The sequence below is a fragment of the Elaeis guineensis genome, chromosome 7 (genome assembly GCF_000442705.2).
Source record: "Elaeis guineensis isolate ETL-2024a chromosome 7, EG11, whole genome shotgun sequence".
NCBI lineage: Eukaryota > Viridiplantae > Streptophyta > Magnoliopsida > Arecales > Arecaceae > Elaeis > Elaeis guineensis.
Genome location: NC_025999.2, coordinates 81,963,661 through 81,982,734, shown reverse-complemented (window position 1 = coordinate 81,982,734; position 19,074 = coordinate 81,963,661). Strand labels below are relative to the sequence as shown.

The 19,074-nt window shown below is 37.1% G+C and overlaps 2 protein-coding genes across 3 annotated transcripts; both read left to right on the top strand.

The window, feature by feature from the left end:
* The first annotated feature begins 441 nt into the window (after positions 1-441).
* LOC105048829 (pentatricopeptide repeat-containing protein At1g74630) lies at positions 442-3,703 on the top strand. 2 transcript variants are annotated; one of them, XM_073261257.1, is made up of 4 exons: positions 442-2,308; positions 2,387-2,563; positions 2,651-3,444; positions 3,544-3,703. In XM_073261257.1, exon 1 carries the CDS (start codon positions 538-540, stop codon positions 2,140-2,142), a length of 1,605 nt encoding a protein of 534 aa, XP_073117358.1. In that variant the 5' UTR covers positions 442-537; the 3' UTR covers positions 2,143-2,308; positions 2,387-2,563; positions 2,651-3,444; positions 3,544-3,703. The 2 variants fall into 2 exon arrangements, with proteins under 2 accessions (XP_073117358.1, XP_010926590.2); XM_010928288.4 differs by having other exon boundaries at positions 2,651-3,703.
* Positions 3,704-14,561: 10,858 nt separating this feature from the next.
* LOC140859336 (cytokinin riboside 5'-monophosphate phosphoribohydrolase LOG-like) lies at positions 14,562-14,882 on the top strand. Its single transcript, XM_073260987.1, has one exon. It carries the CDS (start codon positions 14,562-14,564, stop codon positions 14,880-14,882), a length of 321 nt encoding a protein of 106 aa, XP_073117088.1.
* Positions 14,883-19,074: the final 4,192 nt, after the last annotated feature.

Here is a 19,074-nt window from a genome sequence, read left to right as displayed (position 1 = left end):
TACTTTTTAAAGTACAGAAGATATAAATGAATTCGAATTAAAATTGAAAGACTATTTCTATAATTTATCTAAATAATTAAAATGCTAATCATCCATCTTCACTCAATAATCATACTATACTATACAATATTATGTAATATATTTTGTTGTTTTTTATATATTTCAAAAAATTTTTAATTAATTATAAAATAATTATATAAATTTTATGATATTTTAAAATACAGTTACCAAATAACAAAATACATTTTGTCGAAAGCTTTATCAACAAAAACTCTATTTTTAGAGGCCGGACTTATAAAACTATACTACCAATAGCAATCTTTAATAGAATTTTATATATTATGTTACTAATATTAGTAAGATTTACTACAGAAACATCCATCACCAAATATGTGCATGAGATGTGTCAGCAAACTAAATTCATGCTAAATTGTCAAGAAGTTAAATTTGGGCTAAATTATCAGAAAAGAAAGAAAGAAAGAAAGAAAAAAAAAAAAAAACTAAATTTGAACTGGATCGTTAAGGCGTGCGGGGAGAATGCGACTATTGCTGGCATGGTCTCGTCCAACGGTCCAAGCAAGCCGGAAGTGCAGTGAGCGCAGGCGGCCACTTCCACCATCACAGACAATGAGCGCAGGCGGCGACCAGAATGCCGCCATCTCAACCGCTCTCCTCTTCCTAGCCGACACCATCACCTGCATGCCTCACCTGAAGCGCATCCACGCCCGCCTGATTCGCCACTTCCACCACCTCCCCACCGCCACCACCCATCTCATCCTCGCCAAACTCCTCCTATTCGCCGCTGTCTCCCCCTCCGGCAATCTCCACTACGCTTCCCTCCTCTTCTCCAACCACCTCCGCCACCTCACCGCCGGCGCCTTCTTCTACAACACCCTCATCCGCGGCTACGCCAACTCCCGCTCCCCCTCCCTCTCCCTCTCCCTCTTCATCTTCATGCGCCGCCTTTCTGTCCCCCCCGACCCCTTCTCCTTCACCTTCCTCCTCAAAGCCCGCGCCCGCTGCCGATCCTCCTCCTCCGCCGCCGCCGACGAAATCCACGGCCAGGCAATCAAATTCGGGTGCCTCGGCTCCCACCCGGCCCACGTCCACGTCCACAACGCCCTCGTCCACCTCTACGCCTCCCGCGCCGCCCCCGCCGCGTCCCGCCAGGTCTTCGACGAGATGCCCGCCCCGGATGTCGTCTCCTGGTCCGGCCTCCTCACCACCCACCTCCGGGCGCGCGACCCCGACGCGGCGCGGCGCGTGTTCGACTCGATGCCGCGCCGCGACGTGGTCTCCTGGACGGCCATGATCTCCGGGTACACGCAGGCGCGGCGGCCCCGGGACGCGCTGGAGCTCTTCCGGGCAATGCCTGTGGCTCCCGACGAGGTGACCATGATCGGCGTGATCTCGGCCTGCGCGGCCCTCGGGGACCTGGAGGCCGGCGAGCGCGTCCACTTCTACATCGAGGAGCGCGGGTTCGGGTGGATGGTGTCCCTCCGGAACGCCCTCGTTGACATGTTCTCGAAGTGCGGCTGCCTCCACAAGGCGCGCCAGCTGTTCGACGAAACGACTACGAAGAGCCTGATCTCCTGGAATTCCATGATCTCGGCCTACACTGCCCACGGGGACGCCGACAGTGCCTCCGCACTGTTCAATCAAATGGTGGAGTGTGGCGAAGGGGTGAGGCCTGACGGTGTCACGGTCCTGTCAGTGCTGAGTGCATGCGCTCACAAGGGCCGGGTGGAGGAGGGGCGCAGGGTGTTCGAGGCACTGAGGCGGGGGGATTACGCCGGGGTGGAGGCCGGGGTGGAGCACTACGGATGCATGGTGGACTTGCTGGGCCGGGCAGGGCTGCTAAAGGAGGCATATCGTCTGATTGAAACCATGCCAATTCCGAGCAACGACATGGTCTGGGGAGCATTGCTGGGTGCCTGCAGGATCCATGGGGATGTGGAGATGGGGGAACGGGCCGTGGAGAAGCTGATGGAGCTGAAGCCAAATGAAGGTGGGTACTACATTCTGCTTAGCAGCATTTATGCTGCTGCTGGTCGACCGGCAGACGCTGCGGAGATTAGGCACACCATGAAGGAGAAGGGGGCCAGGAAAACACCGGGCTGCAGCAGCTGGGCAGAAGCATAGCCGCTGCCATAAGCTGTTGAAAAGCTGTCTTCTTCTCCACTGGCAAATTGTTGGGAAAGCAGCTGCGGTGTGCCCTCGGTTGCAAAACTCACCAGAGGTGACCAACAGCCACAGTTAGGAAGCCACAAAGCTCAAAGCTCACGAAAACCATGCCTACGGATTGTTGGTAAGCACTATAAATGCAGAGGTGATAAGCTCACAAAGGCGTTTGGTGAGCTGACTCAGAATAATGTGGTATTCTCAGGTCGCAGAAGAAAATGGAGGGGATGTCAGAATTGATGCCTGTAAATGGAGTCCCCTATGAATCTTTGAAGGAAAAATCAGCCTTTTAAGGGCATCACAGGTTGGTTGATAGACTTGCAGCAGCTTTCAAGTTGAACCATGGGGCATTGCATATGTTGCTGCTGGATGGCTGGAAATGGTAAGGCTTTTTCGTTTGAATCCATGGAAATTTGTTAGTATCATTAACATTGTTGTTGATAATCTTTTCATTAAAATCATGTTTCAGAAAGAACACTTCTACAAGGGTATCGTTATTATCAGATTCGTTCTACATGAAACCCTATCAAGGAGGCCTGTACATATTTTGCTTGCAAGCTACAAGCAGCAAAGTCAAGTCACTCGACTAGGTTGGTTGCATCTTGTCATGCAGACGGATGCTTGTCTTGCCACCTTTAAATGAAGTGTGTAGCAGGAGAATGATTGCAGCATTTTTTTTATTTCATAAAATGATCACAAAATTTATTTCTCTTGATACTATTGGAAAAAAATTGCGCTATCTGAAGCACAGGTAGTTCTTTGAAGATGGGTAAGTGAATGTTTCAAGATATAGTTTGACCATTAGAAAATGTTATGGCCCAACCCTTTTAGGGAATAATTTCCCTGCACCGCTCTCATATGGTGTGGCAGAACAATGGTCTTATGAATTGCACCAATTACGTGATGCTAGGCATGATAGTAGTGCAGAGAAAACATTTGGTGCCAGGTTTGGACCCTTCAGCATTACTTGCATTCTTGCATCCTGCCGAGGTCACAAAATTCTTACACAGGGTACTCCCGTAATCGATGAAACAGAGAACAAGGACCCAAAAAAATGGGGCAACACGGCCACCTGCATCAACCATTACCAGTTCTAGGTCTTTCCATTTATTATCTCTATTTCGTTATTTGCTCTTCAGATCTCACTCACCCCTCTTAGTCATCTCGTGTGATCGACATGGGGACCCTGGATGTGGGGGTACCATTGCCGAAGGAGAGGACTTCATTGCTGAGAATATCGCCTTGGAGAACTCCACCTCTCCGGTAGTGTCATCATCCACCAAATTGCCTACCTTTTCTCTCTGCGCTGGTTGTCTTCTTGGGTTGCATTCACAAGCATCATCTGGTGATACTGCCATGCAGGGTTCGGGACATTGCAGGTTCCTAGGGTGGCAAATTCTCGTCATCCCACTTCTTAGGCAATTTGGAACCTGTTTCCTACTTTGCTCATCTTGTAAATTTGGCAAGACTATTTATCCTATATACAAAATTTCATTCACCGAGAATGAGTGTTTCAATAAAATTACTGAGTTAGCTTCAAATTATGTAAGGATTAGGGATATTGATTTGGGCCAAGTCTAGGTTGATAGCATGAAAACCCAGATGCCAAACTTAACAAAGACCCACATGTGGCATTAGTGTGAAATATGCTTGTATATATAATAATGCACATTTTTATTAATAAGTTGTAACAAAGCAAAGTAGAAACATGGCCCCTTTTGAATTCTAGGCATATCTATGGCAAAGCAGCAACTTAAGGGCGCCAATGGCCAATGGAGGTGACTGCTCCTTCCGGTTAGTTTGGCCAGATTAGCTATTTCTTCAGTTTGTATTCTAGTATCAAATATAGTTTCTGATAATGGTGGATTGAATACTTGATAAACAACATAACATCTTAGTAAAATATTTGATTGTCACAAATCGCATGAGTTCATTGGACTTTGGAATGCAGGTAAAGGTGAAAAGAAAACTCAAGCATAGGTGTTACGTCTCCGATCCGAGATTGCAAGTTAGAGGTCATGATAACCATCGTATACTTATAAGGAACTCTTTCCACAAGCATGCAAGGCATCTTATTATGCTATCATAAAATAACAGCAGAATAATTAGTCAATAATTTAAATCGAAAATATAACAATCTAAATTTTAACTTTAATATCTCAATAAATTCAACAATGTTCAATATGCTTTACATCAAATTCAATAAAACTTTCAATCTAAAATAAAAGTATGGAGATTCGACTTCTAATCGCTCTTTCATTTATATCTTGTATCATCTTAATTTTTCAACATCTGTAAAAATAATAAAATAGGAGGTAACGAGTTAGACAGCTTAGTAAGTAATGATCACTTTAAGTAGATTTTATCGAGTAATAAAATAAATAATTATTTATAAAAAATAAACATATAGAGTTCATCAATTCGAAATCAATTTCAATTATGCAATTTAGGTCATGACAAATTTAATTTTTTTCAAAATTTGAGTTTCTTTCAATATTTTAATTTCTTTCATTCTTAAGTTCTTTTCATCAACTATGAGCTATGATCACATTTTTTCTATAACAAGATCATAACACCGTGTATTATCTTGCGGTGAGCTGTAAATCATCTGATAGCAAAATACTTCAGAACCGCTGGTCTTGCTGGCGGTTTGTCGCTGATCTCGCTGACGATATATCACTGATCTCGCTGACGACATAAACTCTCAGGACAAATCAATTGTCAATATATTGGCCTCCATTGGCGGAGTCCTTTACATAGCCAGATTGTCAATTTATATTATTCTTATATCCAAACTTATCATAAATCATATTTCTTATTCTAGTTCGATAAGAAAACAAATAATCATGTGGTATTGAAATCAATCAATATAATGCATAATGAAATCAATATGTTCAATCATGCTTTATCATAATATTTTAAAATAAGATATTTTTTATAACAAATATATCATTCATCCAATTCATGCATCATTTTATAAATCATGTCAGAAAAATATATTATAATTTATCGATAAATCTAAAAAAATAAAGCATTACTTATCTAATATGCATTCCAACAAATCCACATAATCTCATAAATTTTTTTCAAAATTTTTGATTCATGGTTCATATCACAGTATCCTATAATTAGATATCCACAATGCTATACAGGATTAAATTCAATAATTAGAAAGGATACGAATAATTCAAAAAGATAGATTGATGGTAGTCACATCCAACGGTCCAGATTGGTCTGATCATCCTAACCTCATCGATCAAGATTAGACTAGGAGATAGATGGTTTAGAGTCTATTTATCTAGGTCAAATCGTATTCGAAATGTTAGGATCGAAAATCTTTCATTAGGTACACGAATGCAATAGAAAGAAAAAGTCAGACAAGAGAGAAACTATGAAGATAAATCTGAACTAATCAGACGATATGGTTCGACAAATCCGATCGATCAGATCAAGATAATTTAATCAAATCATGCTTAAATTACTACATAGATAATTCAATAGAATCATGGGTGATAAAATCTAAAGATATCTGGTCTGATCAAAATAGGTGCCGGTACACTGTCTGATGATTACGGATCAAAATCCTTCATTAAGATCATTTAAATTCATCATCAATCTTTTCAAAGATGTAGGAAGTCCTAAGAGAAAAATAATGTAGAAAGAGACAATTTCTAGAGAGAGAAATCAAATCTTCCTAGAGAGAAAAAAATCAGATTCTAGAGAGAGACTCAAGATTAGAGATCAAGGAAGGAAAAGAGAGAAACTCTCTCTCTTCTTTTCTTTTCTTTTCTTTTTCTTTTTTCTTTTTTTCTTTTTTTTTCTTCTTTCTTCTTCCTGTTTCTTTCTTCCCGTGACTTTTACACAAAACAGGGAACCTTCGATCCTGCTTGTTCCCTGGATCGCAGGCTGCAGCTGGTGTGGCTTTGACCAACGGCAGCTGGGCTGTTATGGTGTGGCCTAGAGAACTCAAGCCGGTGGTCGGCGGTGACCATCAATGTCGGAAAATCAAAGAAAAAGAGGTGGAACAAGGGGAAAATTAAAATTTATTTGTTTCAAGAGGAATCCGACAATAGCCGGTCGGAATCCATGATCCAAATAGTTATAGAAGATAGGAAAGAGGGTAAATCAGCAAGGGCCAGCTTTGTATCTGTTTCTCTGACGACTTTTGGGGTGAAATCCTACAACTCGACGAAAAGGAAAGCGACTTCTTTTCGACGATGAACAGCGATCGGAGTTCATAGGGTTTGAAGGGGAGGGTTAGCCTCTCTTTAAAGAGAGCTGAAGGAGGTATTAAAGTCCTTGGCTTCGATCTCCTCCAGGAAGTCATGGGAAAGTGGACTCCCATAGGGAGTCCAATTCGTTTTCCTTTCTTTCTTTTTTTTCTATTTTTTTATGCTTTGAGATTTATGCTTGTGGGGATTGAGATCAAGTGGGTTTGGTCCGATTGGGTTGGATATTATATTCTTTTCTTCTAAAAGAAATTTCATTTAGAATTTTTTTTTTATCAAAGATTTTCGAACTTTTACAGTTTTATAATCATGATCTCATTTCTTATAAGAATAAAGTTCAATATCTCATGACTTGACTCTTCTTATGGATGATCGTAATCGAATCCATCTCTTATAAATGGAAGAAAATCAACATCTTAATTTTAAATAAGAATTTCATTTTTCTTTTATCAAAATATCAACTACTTTTAATAAATCAACTCATCACAAGATAGGAAAACATACTAATGTGAGTCACACGGTGATATCCAAATCAGTCGAGATTCAAAAATATTTTTTCTTATTCATACTTTCAAAAGTTAAAGATTCACCATTCTAATCTCATCCTCAAATTTTTTAATATTTTAATTTTTGATACAATTTTATTATTAAATTATTTCATAAAAAAAGATCAATATACCACCAATGTTGATTAGAATCAAGATCACTATTTTTGGTCATCCAAATTAGTCTCTCAATTCTAGATAAAGATATCAAGTTTCTTGTCAAAATCTTTAACTAGCTAGATTTAATCAATTTATCATAAGATCATAGATATTTTTCTATACTCTCCATAGGTGAACATCTAAGATCAAAATCAAAGATCGATAAACAAGCTCAAATTCTTTCTAACAAATGGAAAAGCATAAGATTTAATTTTAGAATAAAGAAAATCTATCTCTAAATATTTTAAATCCAAAATCAAGAATCAAAAGTCCACTCATCAAGACTTAGGATGCCAAAATTTTCGTAACATAGTATATAGGATACCTTGTGAAAATCATATGCCGACATCCGAAATAATTCAGAATCAAAAATATCATTCTTTTTATTATTAATAAATTCTTTCTACAAGGAATATCGAATCATATCAGCTTTCATAAATCTTTTTTTTTTTTGACTCAAAGAATCAATGTTGCTGACATGCTCAGATTAATTTAGATTACCATGCTTCTACCGCACATTTTGATCTAAACCATCAAAATTTCTCAAATTCATGAAACGGCTTTTGATCAAAATATACCATTGTTTATTGAAAAGATCCAAATTTACTTCCAAGTAGGTCAAAGAACTTTTAGGTCTTATTCTCAATACATATTAAGCATAGCCATCTAAATCAGTCGTTAAGTTATTGGGTATATTCAAAACCATCATATAGATCTACTATAATTTCATATAAATTAAATATTAATTCTCTCATCAATTTATTTAGACCATCAATATCCTGTAAGTAAAATCAGCAAAAAAAATCCTTCGATGCTCCACCAAATTAGGATTTAAATTAAAATATATAAGTAATATCGAATCATCATCTTTTCTAAATTTCTTCCATCAAGATTTTTGACATCTATCAAAATTCTTCCATAACAATCATACAAACCTTTTTAAATCAAATCTCCAATCAATACTAGATTTTATCAAGAACCTCAACAACAAAGACAAATAAACTCTAGGTCAATTCATAATCCCAAAAATTTTAAATTATAGTTTCACATATCTCATGATCCTCCAAAAATAATAATCAAAAATTTTGTTAGCAATCTCAACAACAATGGTTGAAGATCCCTCGATCATCTTATAAATCCAAATTTGAATTGAAGTTTCATACACATTATATAGTCTCTAATAGACATAAATAAGATATACCATATGGATCCAAAAATAATAACTAAAATTATTAATGATTTCATCAAGATAAAATACTCCATGATCTCATAATCAATTTCTTCAATAAAAAATAAATCTCTTTGCAATGTCTCTAACTGTATTTTTGTTTTTATATGAAAGTTTCATATATGATCCTCATTCTAGTATAAACCTCAAGGAGTATTCCAATCAGATATCATAAAAAAATTTCTTAGTCCAAATATCAAATAACTTTTAGAGAATAATATTTATCTTGCCACTAAATAACCAACTTCAAGGCTAGGAGCAATATCGTGGTATTAGTTCCATACCAAACTTGAGCTTACAATTCACTTAAACCACTGATGATCAAATTAATAATCATAACACACAATAAAATTTCATGATCAATCATTTTACAACTTTTTTTTTCAAAATCTAACTAATCATGCCATGATCAATAGATTATTCATCACATATCAAATCCTCTGAATACTTATTCTTAAGCAATTCTTTCATTCATAATCATAAGGGTTAGTCGAAATCATGAATACAACTTATACTACAATCATTACATATCTATACCCCGATGTCTCTAATGTCTATTTACCTACACTTATTCTACGTCTGATTCTATGTTTCATAATTTATCCACTTATGCTCTAATATCACTTTAATTATCACGCTCCTGATCTGAGATTGCAAGTCAAAGGTTATGGTAACCATCGCATACTCATAAAGAACTCTCTCCACAAGCATGCAAGGCATCTTATCATGCTATCATAAAATAACAGCGAAATAATTAGTTAATAATTTAAATAAAAAATATAACAATCTAAATTCTAACTTTAATATCTCAATAAATTCAACAATGTTCAATAGGCCTTACATCAAATTCAATAAACTTTCAATCTAAAATAAAAATATAGAGGTTCTGCTTCTAGTCACTCTTCCATTCATATCTTGTATCATCTTAATTTCTCAACATATATAAAAATAATAAAATAGAAGGTAATAAGCTAGATAGCCCAATAAGCAATGATCACATTAAGTAGATTTCATCAAATAATAAAATAAATAATTATTTATAAAAAATAAGCATATAGAGTTCATCAATTCGAAATCAATTTTAATTATGCAATATAGCTCATGACAAATTCAATTCTTTTTAAAAATTCAAGTTTCTTTTAAAATTTTAATTTCTTTCATTCTTAAGTTCTTTTCATTAACAATGAGCTATGATCACATTTTTTCTGTGGTAGGATAATAACACCACGTATCATTTTACGATGAGTTATGAATCATCTAACAATAAAGTCCTTCGGAACCGTTGGTCTCGCTGATAGTTTGTCGCTGATCTTACTGACGACATAAATCCTCAAGACAAATCAAGTGCCAATGTATTTGCCTCTATTGGTGGGGTCCTTTATATAGTCAGGTTGTCAATTCATATCATTTTTGTATCAAAACTCTTCATAAATCATATTTCTTATTCTAGTTTGATAAGAAAACATATAATCATGTGATATTAAAATCAATCAATATAATGTATAACGAAATCAATATGTTTAAACATGCTTCATCATAACATTTCAAAATAAAATATTTTCCATAACAAAATATCATTCATCCAATTTATGCATCATTTCACAAATCACATCAGAAAAATATATTATAATTTATCAATAAATATAAAAAAGTAAAGTATTATTTATCTAGTACGCATTCCAACAAATCCATATAATCTCATAATTTTTTTTCAAAATCTTTGATTCATAGTTCATATTGCGGTATCCCATGATCAGATATCTACAATCCTATACAGGATTAAGTTTAATAATTAGAAAGGGTACGAATAATCCAAAAAGATAGATTGATTTTAATCACATCCAACGGTCCAAATTGGTCCGATCATCCTAATCTCATTGATCAAGAGTAGATTAGGAGACAAATGGCTTAGAGTCTATTTATCTGGGTCAAATCATATTCGAAGTGTTAGGATCGAAAATCTTTTATTAGGTACATGAATCTAATGGAGAGATAAAGTCAGAGGAGAGAGAAACTATGAAGATAAATCTGAACTAATCAGGCGATATGGTTTGATAAATTCGATTGATTAGATCAAGATAATTTAATCAAATCATGCTGAAATTACCACATGAATAATTCAATAGAATCATGGATGATAAAATCTAAAGATATCTGGTCTAGACAAGATGGGTGCCGGTACACTGTCCGACGATCACAGATCAAAACTTTTCATTAGGATCATTAAAATTAGACATCAATCTTTTCAAAGATGTAAGAAGTCCTAGAAGAAAAATAATGTAGAGAGAGATAATTTTTAGAGAGAGAAATTAAATCTTTTTAGAGAGAGAAAAATCGTATTCTAGAGAGAGACTCAAGATTAGACATCAAGGAAGCAAGAGAGATAAACTCTCTCTCTTTTTTTCTTTTTTTTTTCTCTTTTTTTTTTCTTTTCTTTCTTCTTCCAGTTTCTTTCTTCCCGTGGCTTTTACACAAAACAGGAGACCTTCAGTCCCGCTTGTTCCTTGGATTGGAGGCTGCAGCTGGTGCAGCTTTGACCGACGGCAGTTGGGCTGCTACGATGTGGCTTAGAAAACTCAGGCCGGTGGTCGGCGGTGACCACCGGCGTCGGAAAACCAAAGAAAAAGAGATGGAACAAGGGGGAAATTGAAATTCATTTGTTTCAAGAGAGATCCGACAATAGCCGGTCGGAATCCATGATCCAAATAGTTATAGAAGATAGGAAAGAGGGTAAATCAGCAAGGGCCAGCTTTACACCTGTTTCTCCGATAACTTTTGGGGTGAAATCCCATAACTCGACGAATAGAAAAGTGGCTTCTCACCGACGATGAGCAGCAACCGAAGTTTATGAGGTTTGAAAAAGAGGGTTGGCTTCTCTTTAAAGAGAGCAGAAGGAGGTATTAGAGTCCTCCTGGACTTCGATCTCCTCCAAAAAGTCACAGGAAAGGGGACTCCCATAGGGAGTCCAATTTATTTTTTTTTATTTTTTTATGCTTTAAGATCTATGCTTGTGGGGGTTGGGATCAAGTGTGTTAGATCCGATTGGGCTGGGTATTACCATAGGTCTAAAACAAGCTGTGGACATCTTGCAGCCAATTGAAATCCGACCTGAAATCCTGTTATTGTTGCATCCACTGTTTTGTATGGAACTGCTGTTTCAAATTGTATTTGGATTCGGTGGATCTTAAAAAATGGAAATCAGATAATAACTAAATTCATTGTACGACAACAACAGATAACGTTTGTTTGTTTGAACAGAGTTTAGCTGAACTCAATCTACTGACACACACTCCAGATAACATAAATTTTCCTTGAATAAAAAACTCATGATTCAATAACTAAGTGCCATGGGCCGTTGTTCTCGGCCTGAACCGAACGTGGCTTGTCCAAAGTACCACTGAGGCCATTAATATATTTTCTAATGACCTGGCTTGGAATGAGGCATAAAAGGCTGATGTCCACCAAATCTGGGCCCTTAGATCAGGCTCACCCAACCCCACTATTCTTTAATCCATCCATTTCCTCATCCAACCTCTTGCAACCTTTTCCTTCTCTCTCTGTGTATTTTCCTCCCCCTCCACGTTACCTGTGTTCTACTTTCTTTGTGTGAGAGAGGCTGCCATAATTAGCTGATCCAAAAGTTGCCCGGATCATAAGTGATCATAAGTGAGATCACGACTCAGTTAGCTGAACCAGCTAGGGGCAAAATATAATCGCTATCTCAGACTCTTCAATACTTCGGACCTAAAATTACAAGACCTATTACACCATTAGGGAAGTATTTCCAGTGCTTCACTATGTTTCTCAAATACATGAATGAGATGGTTTAGTGTTTTTCCTTAGTTATTGGTTGGCTGCACAACTTTGTGCCAAGGGAGTTCATTGTTCAAATCCGAGGCCACCATCAAATTTTCAGTTTACGTGCATAATTTGAATTCACTACAAAAAAAGAGACCATTAACGACTTTTTCGTGCCGACGCTTTTGAAAGCGTCGGCAGGTTGCGCTGACCTGCCGACGCTTTTAAAAAGCGTCGTTCTTTAACGACGCTTAAAAGCGTCGTAAACTATGTGCGTGTCAATGCCGACGCTTTTAGCAAAAGCACCGTTAAATAAATAAAATACCGACGCATTTTAACGACGCTAAAAAACGTCGTTAGGTTCGTTTAATACCACCCTCATCCCGTGCCCTAATCTATCTACCGCGCCGCCCCTTTTCATCTTCTCCTCCGCGCGCCGACCCCATCTCTGCCACCGGTGCGCTCCGGTCTTCCTCGCCGCCGTCCTCGAGTACCTCTCCGCCGCCGTCCTCCGAGGTTGGTCCTTCTCCTCCCTTTTTCTCTTCGTCTTTCAAAAGCTTTTGAGTTCTTGGTAATGTGAGGGGGGGCGAGTAGGTGGGGGGTTGGTGCCGTGGAGAAATCGCGGGCCATAGGAGGGGGTGGGCTGTCGGGGGGTAGGTGGGCGGTGGCTCCGACGGGGCATGGTGGCGCAGAGAAGCCGCGGATCGTGGGGGGAGGTGGGCTGCGGTGGCGCGGAACCGGTTCTCCTCCCAAGGTCTCCGGCGATCCCTCTTCTCGCCGGAGTGTAGAGGGACATGGGCTCAAGGCCGTAGGGTCAGGCCAGTGGCATCTGGGCCGATGGGGTCGGGGTGGCCGCAGGCATGGAGGGACGTGGGCTCGGGGCCGCAAGATGCCAGAGGGATCAGGTGGGGAAGGAGGAAAAGGGGGTTGGGGGCCATTAAGGGGGGTTTGGGCACCGACGAGAGGAGTCTCCAAATTTCTTTTGATACTCTCATGACAGTTTTTCTCACGATACTTGATTCTGTTACAATAGTAATTGCTATTCGTAGTTTAACAAATAATGTTTGTTTTTGTAAAATTCTTAGCATGAAAGATCAATTTTTTGTGTTGATAATGTTGTTCTCTGAACTTTGTGGCTGTTCCTGTTCTTAAACCAGTAAACTTCCACAAAATTCTGGAATTGCTTTGCATAATTTTGAACGACGTTCGGGAAGTGTTTTACCTCCTCCAAGGGACAATTTCTGCAGCAGCAACAGTAGTGTTGCTAAGGACAAATTTCTCATCCACTCTGTTGTTTATGTAAGAAACAACATAAAACAAAATTACTATTTATCCACATGATTTTGTTAAAAATTTTATGAACAACATTGCATGCAAGCACATTTTTGCTTTCTTTCCTCCTTTGTAATTAGGATAAATTATAATGGCATCTTTTTAATTTTTTGTAATTTATATTTGCTTATAAAAAAATTTTAATTTTTCAATTAGATCCCAAGCTGAGCCATCCGGCTCTTTTAAAATTCACGACCATATGATAGTCACATGAGATAATTTTAGATGAGAAGAAAGTTACTGAGTTTTGGTGAGAATGGGAAGGAGATCAGGTAGAATGGGGCTTCTTAGTCCAGTTTCAATCTAGTTAAAAGAGAGTTATTATTATTTTTTTCTTATTGAATGGGGGCTTCCTGATCTAATTTTAATCTAGTTCAAAGAGAGAAGAGGAGAGAATGAAAAGAGGAGAGACCATTGAGAAACAGAAGGAAGAAAAGAGGAGAAAATAGAAGAGAAAGAGGAGGAGAATCTGAAATTTATATAAGTATGAACTCTAATCTTTCACCAGCTCCTTCTTATGTTCTAGAACTGTAGGTCAAAGGGCTCCATTGAGGATCTCATAGGCCATAGCAAATTTCAGCATCAGTTTATTGGTGCTCCATGTACAAGACCAGAAAAGAATGCTATTTTTAACTGATTTTTTTCAAACAAAATTTCTCTTATTGAAAATTATTACAACAAGTTCGTTGGCATTGAAATGAAGCGTTAGGAACTGAGACGAGATGGTTACTACGAAGGATTCATCAAATAAACAATTGTAGATATAAGACGTTATAAATATTTTAGGATGCACATAAAAATCGTAAAAAATTATGAGGATGTTTTATAATTTTTCAACAAATTTTTTAGATTTTTAAATAAAAAAATAAAGTAGTGTTGCATGTGCATGTGTGTTTCTGTAAATTCATGCATTTTATCTATAACAAAATTAGCAACAAACAAGCCATCCAAAGAATAAAAAAAACCTTTTTCAAAATCATCATAAGTTCGAAACACATGCTTCAAATCCATGAATACATAGATCATAATACATAGATCAAATTAGGAAAGATTGAAGTGGTGACCCACATGCATGAAAGGAAACATAAGATGGCTCAGATGGCAGATGCTTTTATCGCTTTGCCTGGTGGATATGGAACGTTTGAAGAGTTGCTAGAGGTTCTTACGTGGGCTCAACTTGGGATCCATAAGAAACCAGTTGGCCTTTTAAATGTTGATGGCTTTTATGATTCATTGCTGTCACTTTTCGACAAAGCCACTGATCAAGGATTTGTAACCCAAGCTGCTCGCAACCTCATCATCTCAGTCCCATCAGCTAAGGAACTTGTTGGAAAGTTAGAGACATATGTGTGGAATTATGAATCTGGCTTTGTTTGGGATGTCAAGGATCAGACCCCTAGAAATGAGTAGAAAATATTTCTTTCTAACTTTTTCAGCTTGATCATCCTTAATTCCCTATTTGGTTATATGAGGGAAGAAACCGTTATTTATCAAAAATCTACCTCATTTATTTTTAGATTAGTTTCGTTTTGACGTACCCTACATATATGAGAGGAGTAAGATCCATTGATGAGAGGGGATTTGCATGCTTTTGTTCCGGATTAGTTTCATTTTGATATGAAAAATCGCGTGCAAAGATGATTTGTTAGGCTAGGACTGGTTAGACTTTGACCAATGGAAAAGCCACATCATCAAGTCTGATTTCACAATGACAATAGTATCACCGCTGTGTTGGAATCATAGAAAACCTATGAGCTGCAAAATGTTTGCTGCAGTGGCACGCTAGAATGCAAATAAAACTTGTTATTTAATAAATAACACTAGGTTCCCTTTTGTGAAAAGTATAAATAGTAGTTTCTATTAGGTTATGCGAGGAATATCATAATACAATAAAATATGAGTGATCAAACGGTATTCAAGGTTTGTACCAAAAAATTCTAATAATATCTAAGGTAAACTACAAAGGATGTGACTACCCAAATCTAGTTTGTATGTCCTTATTTGACATGTATTTATGGTTGAAAGTGGCTTTGTTTGATTTGTATGGTCTAATGTTCACATACTACTGATCAGTCCAATCAAATGACACTTGTTTTTTTTTTCCTTGTGGCTCTTAGCCTAATGCTAGCGAGATATCAAGCTTTTCATTTATCAGATTAGACTTCATTTTGTTGTGATTGAAAAGTTAAATATCTTTTCTGTTATATGGAGATTATGAGCACATGGTGCATAGTTTTCTATATCATTGTGAAATATTCAAGTTGGTTGATAATCTCTCATTAAATTGTAGTATTAGTTGCAACTTTTTATCACAGAAATGGCTAGATTTTCAAATGCATGCTAAGTAGATTTTCATGGGTGTTTTTGTGATGGTTGTGAATTTAATGCCAGGCAATGTTAATTATGAATTAATTTTAAAAAAAAAATTGCATTGCATAGAAACATTTTTGGGGACTGTTGCTCGGAGGCCTCAGCTATGTCCGTTGGGCTATGCAAAATGGAATGACATGCTTCCAACGTACAAAGTTGAGCTCCTCCGAGTTATAGAGGTAATGAATTGATGTTCATACTGTATATAAATTGTTAATCATTTATATAATTTATTTCATTTAACTTTTTTTTTATAGAGCAAGTTTGTTCTCCCTCCATCCACTCATGATTTTGTAATGAAGTCTCTCAACCGCAAATGGAAAGAATATAGAGCACAATTGAAGAAGGACTATATGAGACAGGGTATGACAGAGGAAGAGGTTGCTAGGAATTGTCCTCCTGATGTACCCCCTCATCAGTGGATGGAGTTGATTCATTATTGGTTCTCCGAGAGGGCACAGGTATATTATCTGTTTATTATCTTTTTTTCCTAAATATTTTATAAAAATATTGATTTTTATTATATATTATATATATAACAAGTTCTTTACTTTATTTTACAGACTTATTCTGCTATTGGTAGAGCTGCACGAGCAGCTCAGTCTGTTCCTCATACATCGGGGTCGAAGAGTTATGCACGACTCCGACAGGAGTTTGTATGTTCCTTAAACTTTCATAATTAACTTTTAATTTTTATGTTCAAATATTTATATAACTAATATCATTATGTATCGTGGACCATGTCTGTATCATGATACTCATATATTTTTTTAAATTATCATAACTGTTTGCTTAAAATTGAAATTATTTGTGTAGGAGGATGAGCATAGGAGGGAACCCGGACAAGTGGAGTTTTACCGGATGACTCATACTCATCAGGATGGTACTTTTGTTCGAGATGAGTCGAGAGATTTATATGTACGGCATTATTAATATTATATTTTTTACAATGATTTAAATTTAATTTTGTTAGCTATTAATGTATAACTCTTGTTTTCAAAAAAAATATAGGAGAGGGCTACATCTCTCATTGCGGAGCGTGACGACGAGTCCGCAGCATCTACACAGCAGAGCCGTATCGAGGCCGAGGTATTCACAGAGTTGATGGGACCAGAGCGCTACGGCCGAGTGAGGGGTTATGGAGTAGGAGTCACCCCCACTCAGTTATCTGAGGTTAGTAGATATACGCAGCATGCTGCAGCAGATGCTCAGGATTCACGCGTTCGCAGACTCGAGGCGGAGATACAGGAGATTAGACAGAGTCGTGCCGCTGAGATGGAGGAGATGCGACAGAGCCGTGCCGAGATGCAGGCCATGAGTGTCACGCCCCAAATTCGGGACATAACACGGCCATGCTACCGAGGGATGGAACCCACGATAACACGAAGCCAATTCATCATAATCATCTAAAATCCGTCAAATAAAAAGATTCAATTCTATTATTCATCAAATAATCGAACCAATATTGATTCAGAGCATCTAAATCCAAAGCAAGTACTAACCTGAATCTCAACATTCATAAATAACTACAAATCCATAATTATAAAATAAATTAAACTTCTGTTGCCAAATTTTTTAACTTGCTATGCCGATCTTCAAGCTTGGATTCTTTTTGCCGATCCTAACCTTATTTCTCTGTTCAAAAAGAAAACAAAAGGAATATGAGCTACACTAGCCCAGTAAGTAGAACTTGCACTTCCTTATTGGATCAAGCAGAAGTTTTTCATGATAATGCAATATTTAGAAAATAACAGATAATACAAAATAAAGTATTTCATAGAGCATATAACAAAACAAGTTATAAACTCATCATGCATGCATAAATCATGTATATTTCACAATCATGAATCATAAATCATTTTCATCATGTATTCATGTCATGTTTCAAAACATTGCTCACAGATATTCGTGCTAAGGTCACTATTATACCCGTGACAGGGCCATGTTTCTTAATCGACAGAGTTCTTAATTCTTGTGCCAACTTTATACCCGCTGGCAGGGCCATGTTTCGTGTGGATGCTAGCTCCGAATGTCGACCTTCCCGAAGGGATTCATTCATAGCCATCTGAGAGCCTTTGAAATCTTTATATCTTTTTCTTAAAACATACATATACATAGATGGAAAAACAATGAAATTCATACTTCATAATCATGCTATTTTCATAAGACATATTCATAAAATCAATGCTCATAATAAAACATGCTTTTTCATATCACATATGCCGATCCTTATTTTATGAAAAATTATGATTTTATCAATAGCAATTCTTTACATAAAAGCATGATCATTTCAAAATAAATAAGGAGCTTAAAATCTACTTACCTCGTTCATCTTAGATCTTCAGACTTTGTTAGAAGAATCCACTAATCCTATTTAAAATATCAAATTATCATCAATTTCTATTCCATAAATATAATAAGATTAAATCATAAGGAAAGAGGATTGTTGTCCGGATGTGTCGGTCCATCCAGATACCAGGGCAATTCAGGGTCTCTGATCTGAGGGTCAGATTTAAGTGACTTGATCAAGAAATCGTGAAGCACAGATCGAATTAAAGTCAAGATCAATCAATAGGATTCTTTAATAATAAATTTGAAAGATCTTTGATACGATCAGATGAGGTTGACATACAGCACGGATATCAAAGCAACTTCAGATCATCTTGTTAGAGTCAATATAAGCTTCTAAAAGATGAAGGCATGACTTGATACAGGATTCATAGACCTTCTTAGAGAAAGAAAGTTGGTCATTAGAGAGAAAATAGAGAGAGAAAGTGGAGAGAGAATCTTCGTATCCTTTAAAAGTGGCAATCATGATTGAGATCATCAGAGGTCATATCAAAGTGACTTAATATAGATTAACCATGATTGATATTATCAATTTCGAAGAAGGATCGGATCAGGATCTAATCTACTGCATGAATTTCGGAGCAGTCTCAGATCATCATATTTTCATCTCAAGTTTATCCTAGGGTCTGTGATGAAATCAGAGAGAGAATGACCCTAGAGAGACGAAATCCATAATGAGAGAGAAAGGTCTAGAGAGAGAAAATAAGAAGAAAATCTAGAGAGAGAAAATGTAGAGAGAAGGTAGAGAGAGAAAGTCTAATTCTAGAGAGAGAAAGACTTAAGAGAGAGATGAGAAAAACTTTCTCTCACATGTATTTTTATTATTATTATTATTATTATTATTATTATTATTATTATTATTATTATATATATATATATATTT

Coding starts and splice junctions, on each gene's coding strand:
- LOC105048829 (XM_073261257.1), top strand. CDS start 538: ATGCGACTATTGCTGGCATGGTCTCGTCCAACGGTCCAAGCAAGCCGG.
- LOC140859336 (XM_073260987.1), top strand. CDS start 14,562: ATGGCTCAGATGGCAGATGCTTTTATCGCTTTGCCTGGTGGATATGGA.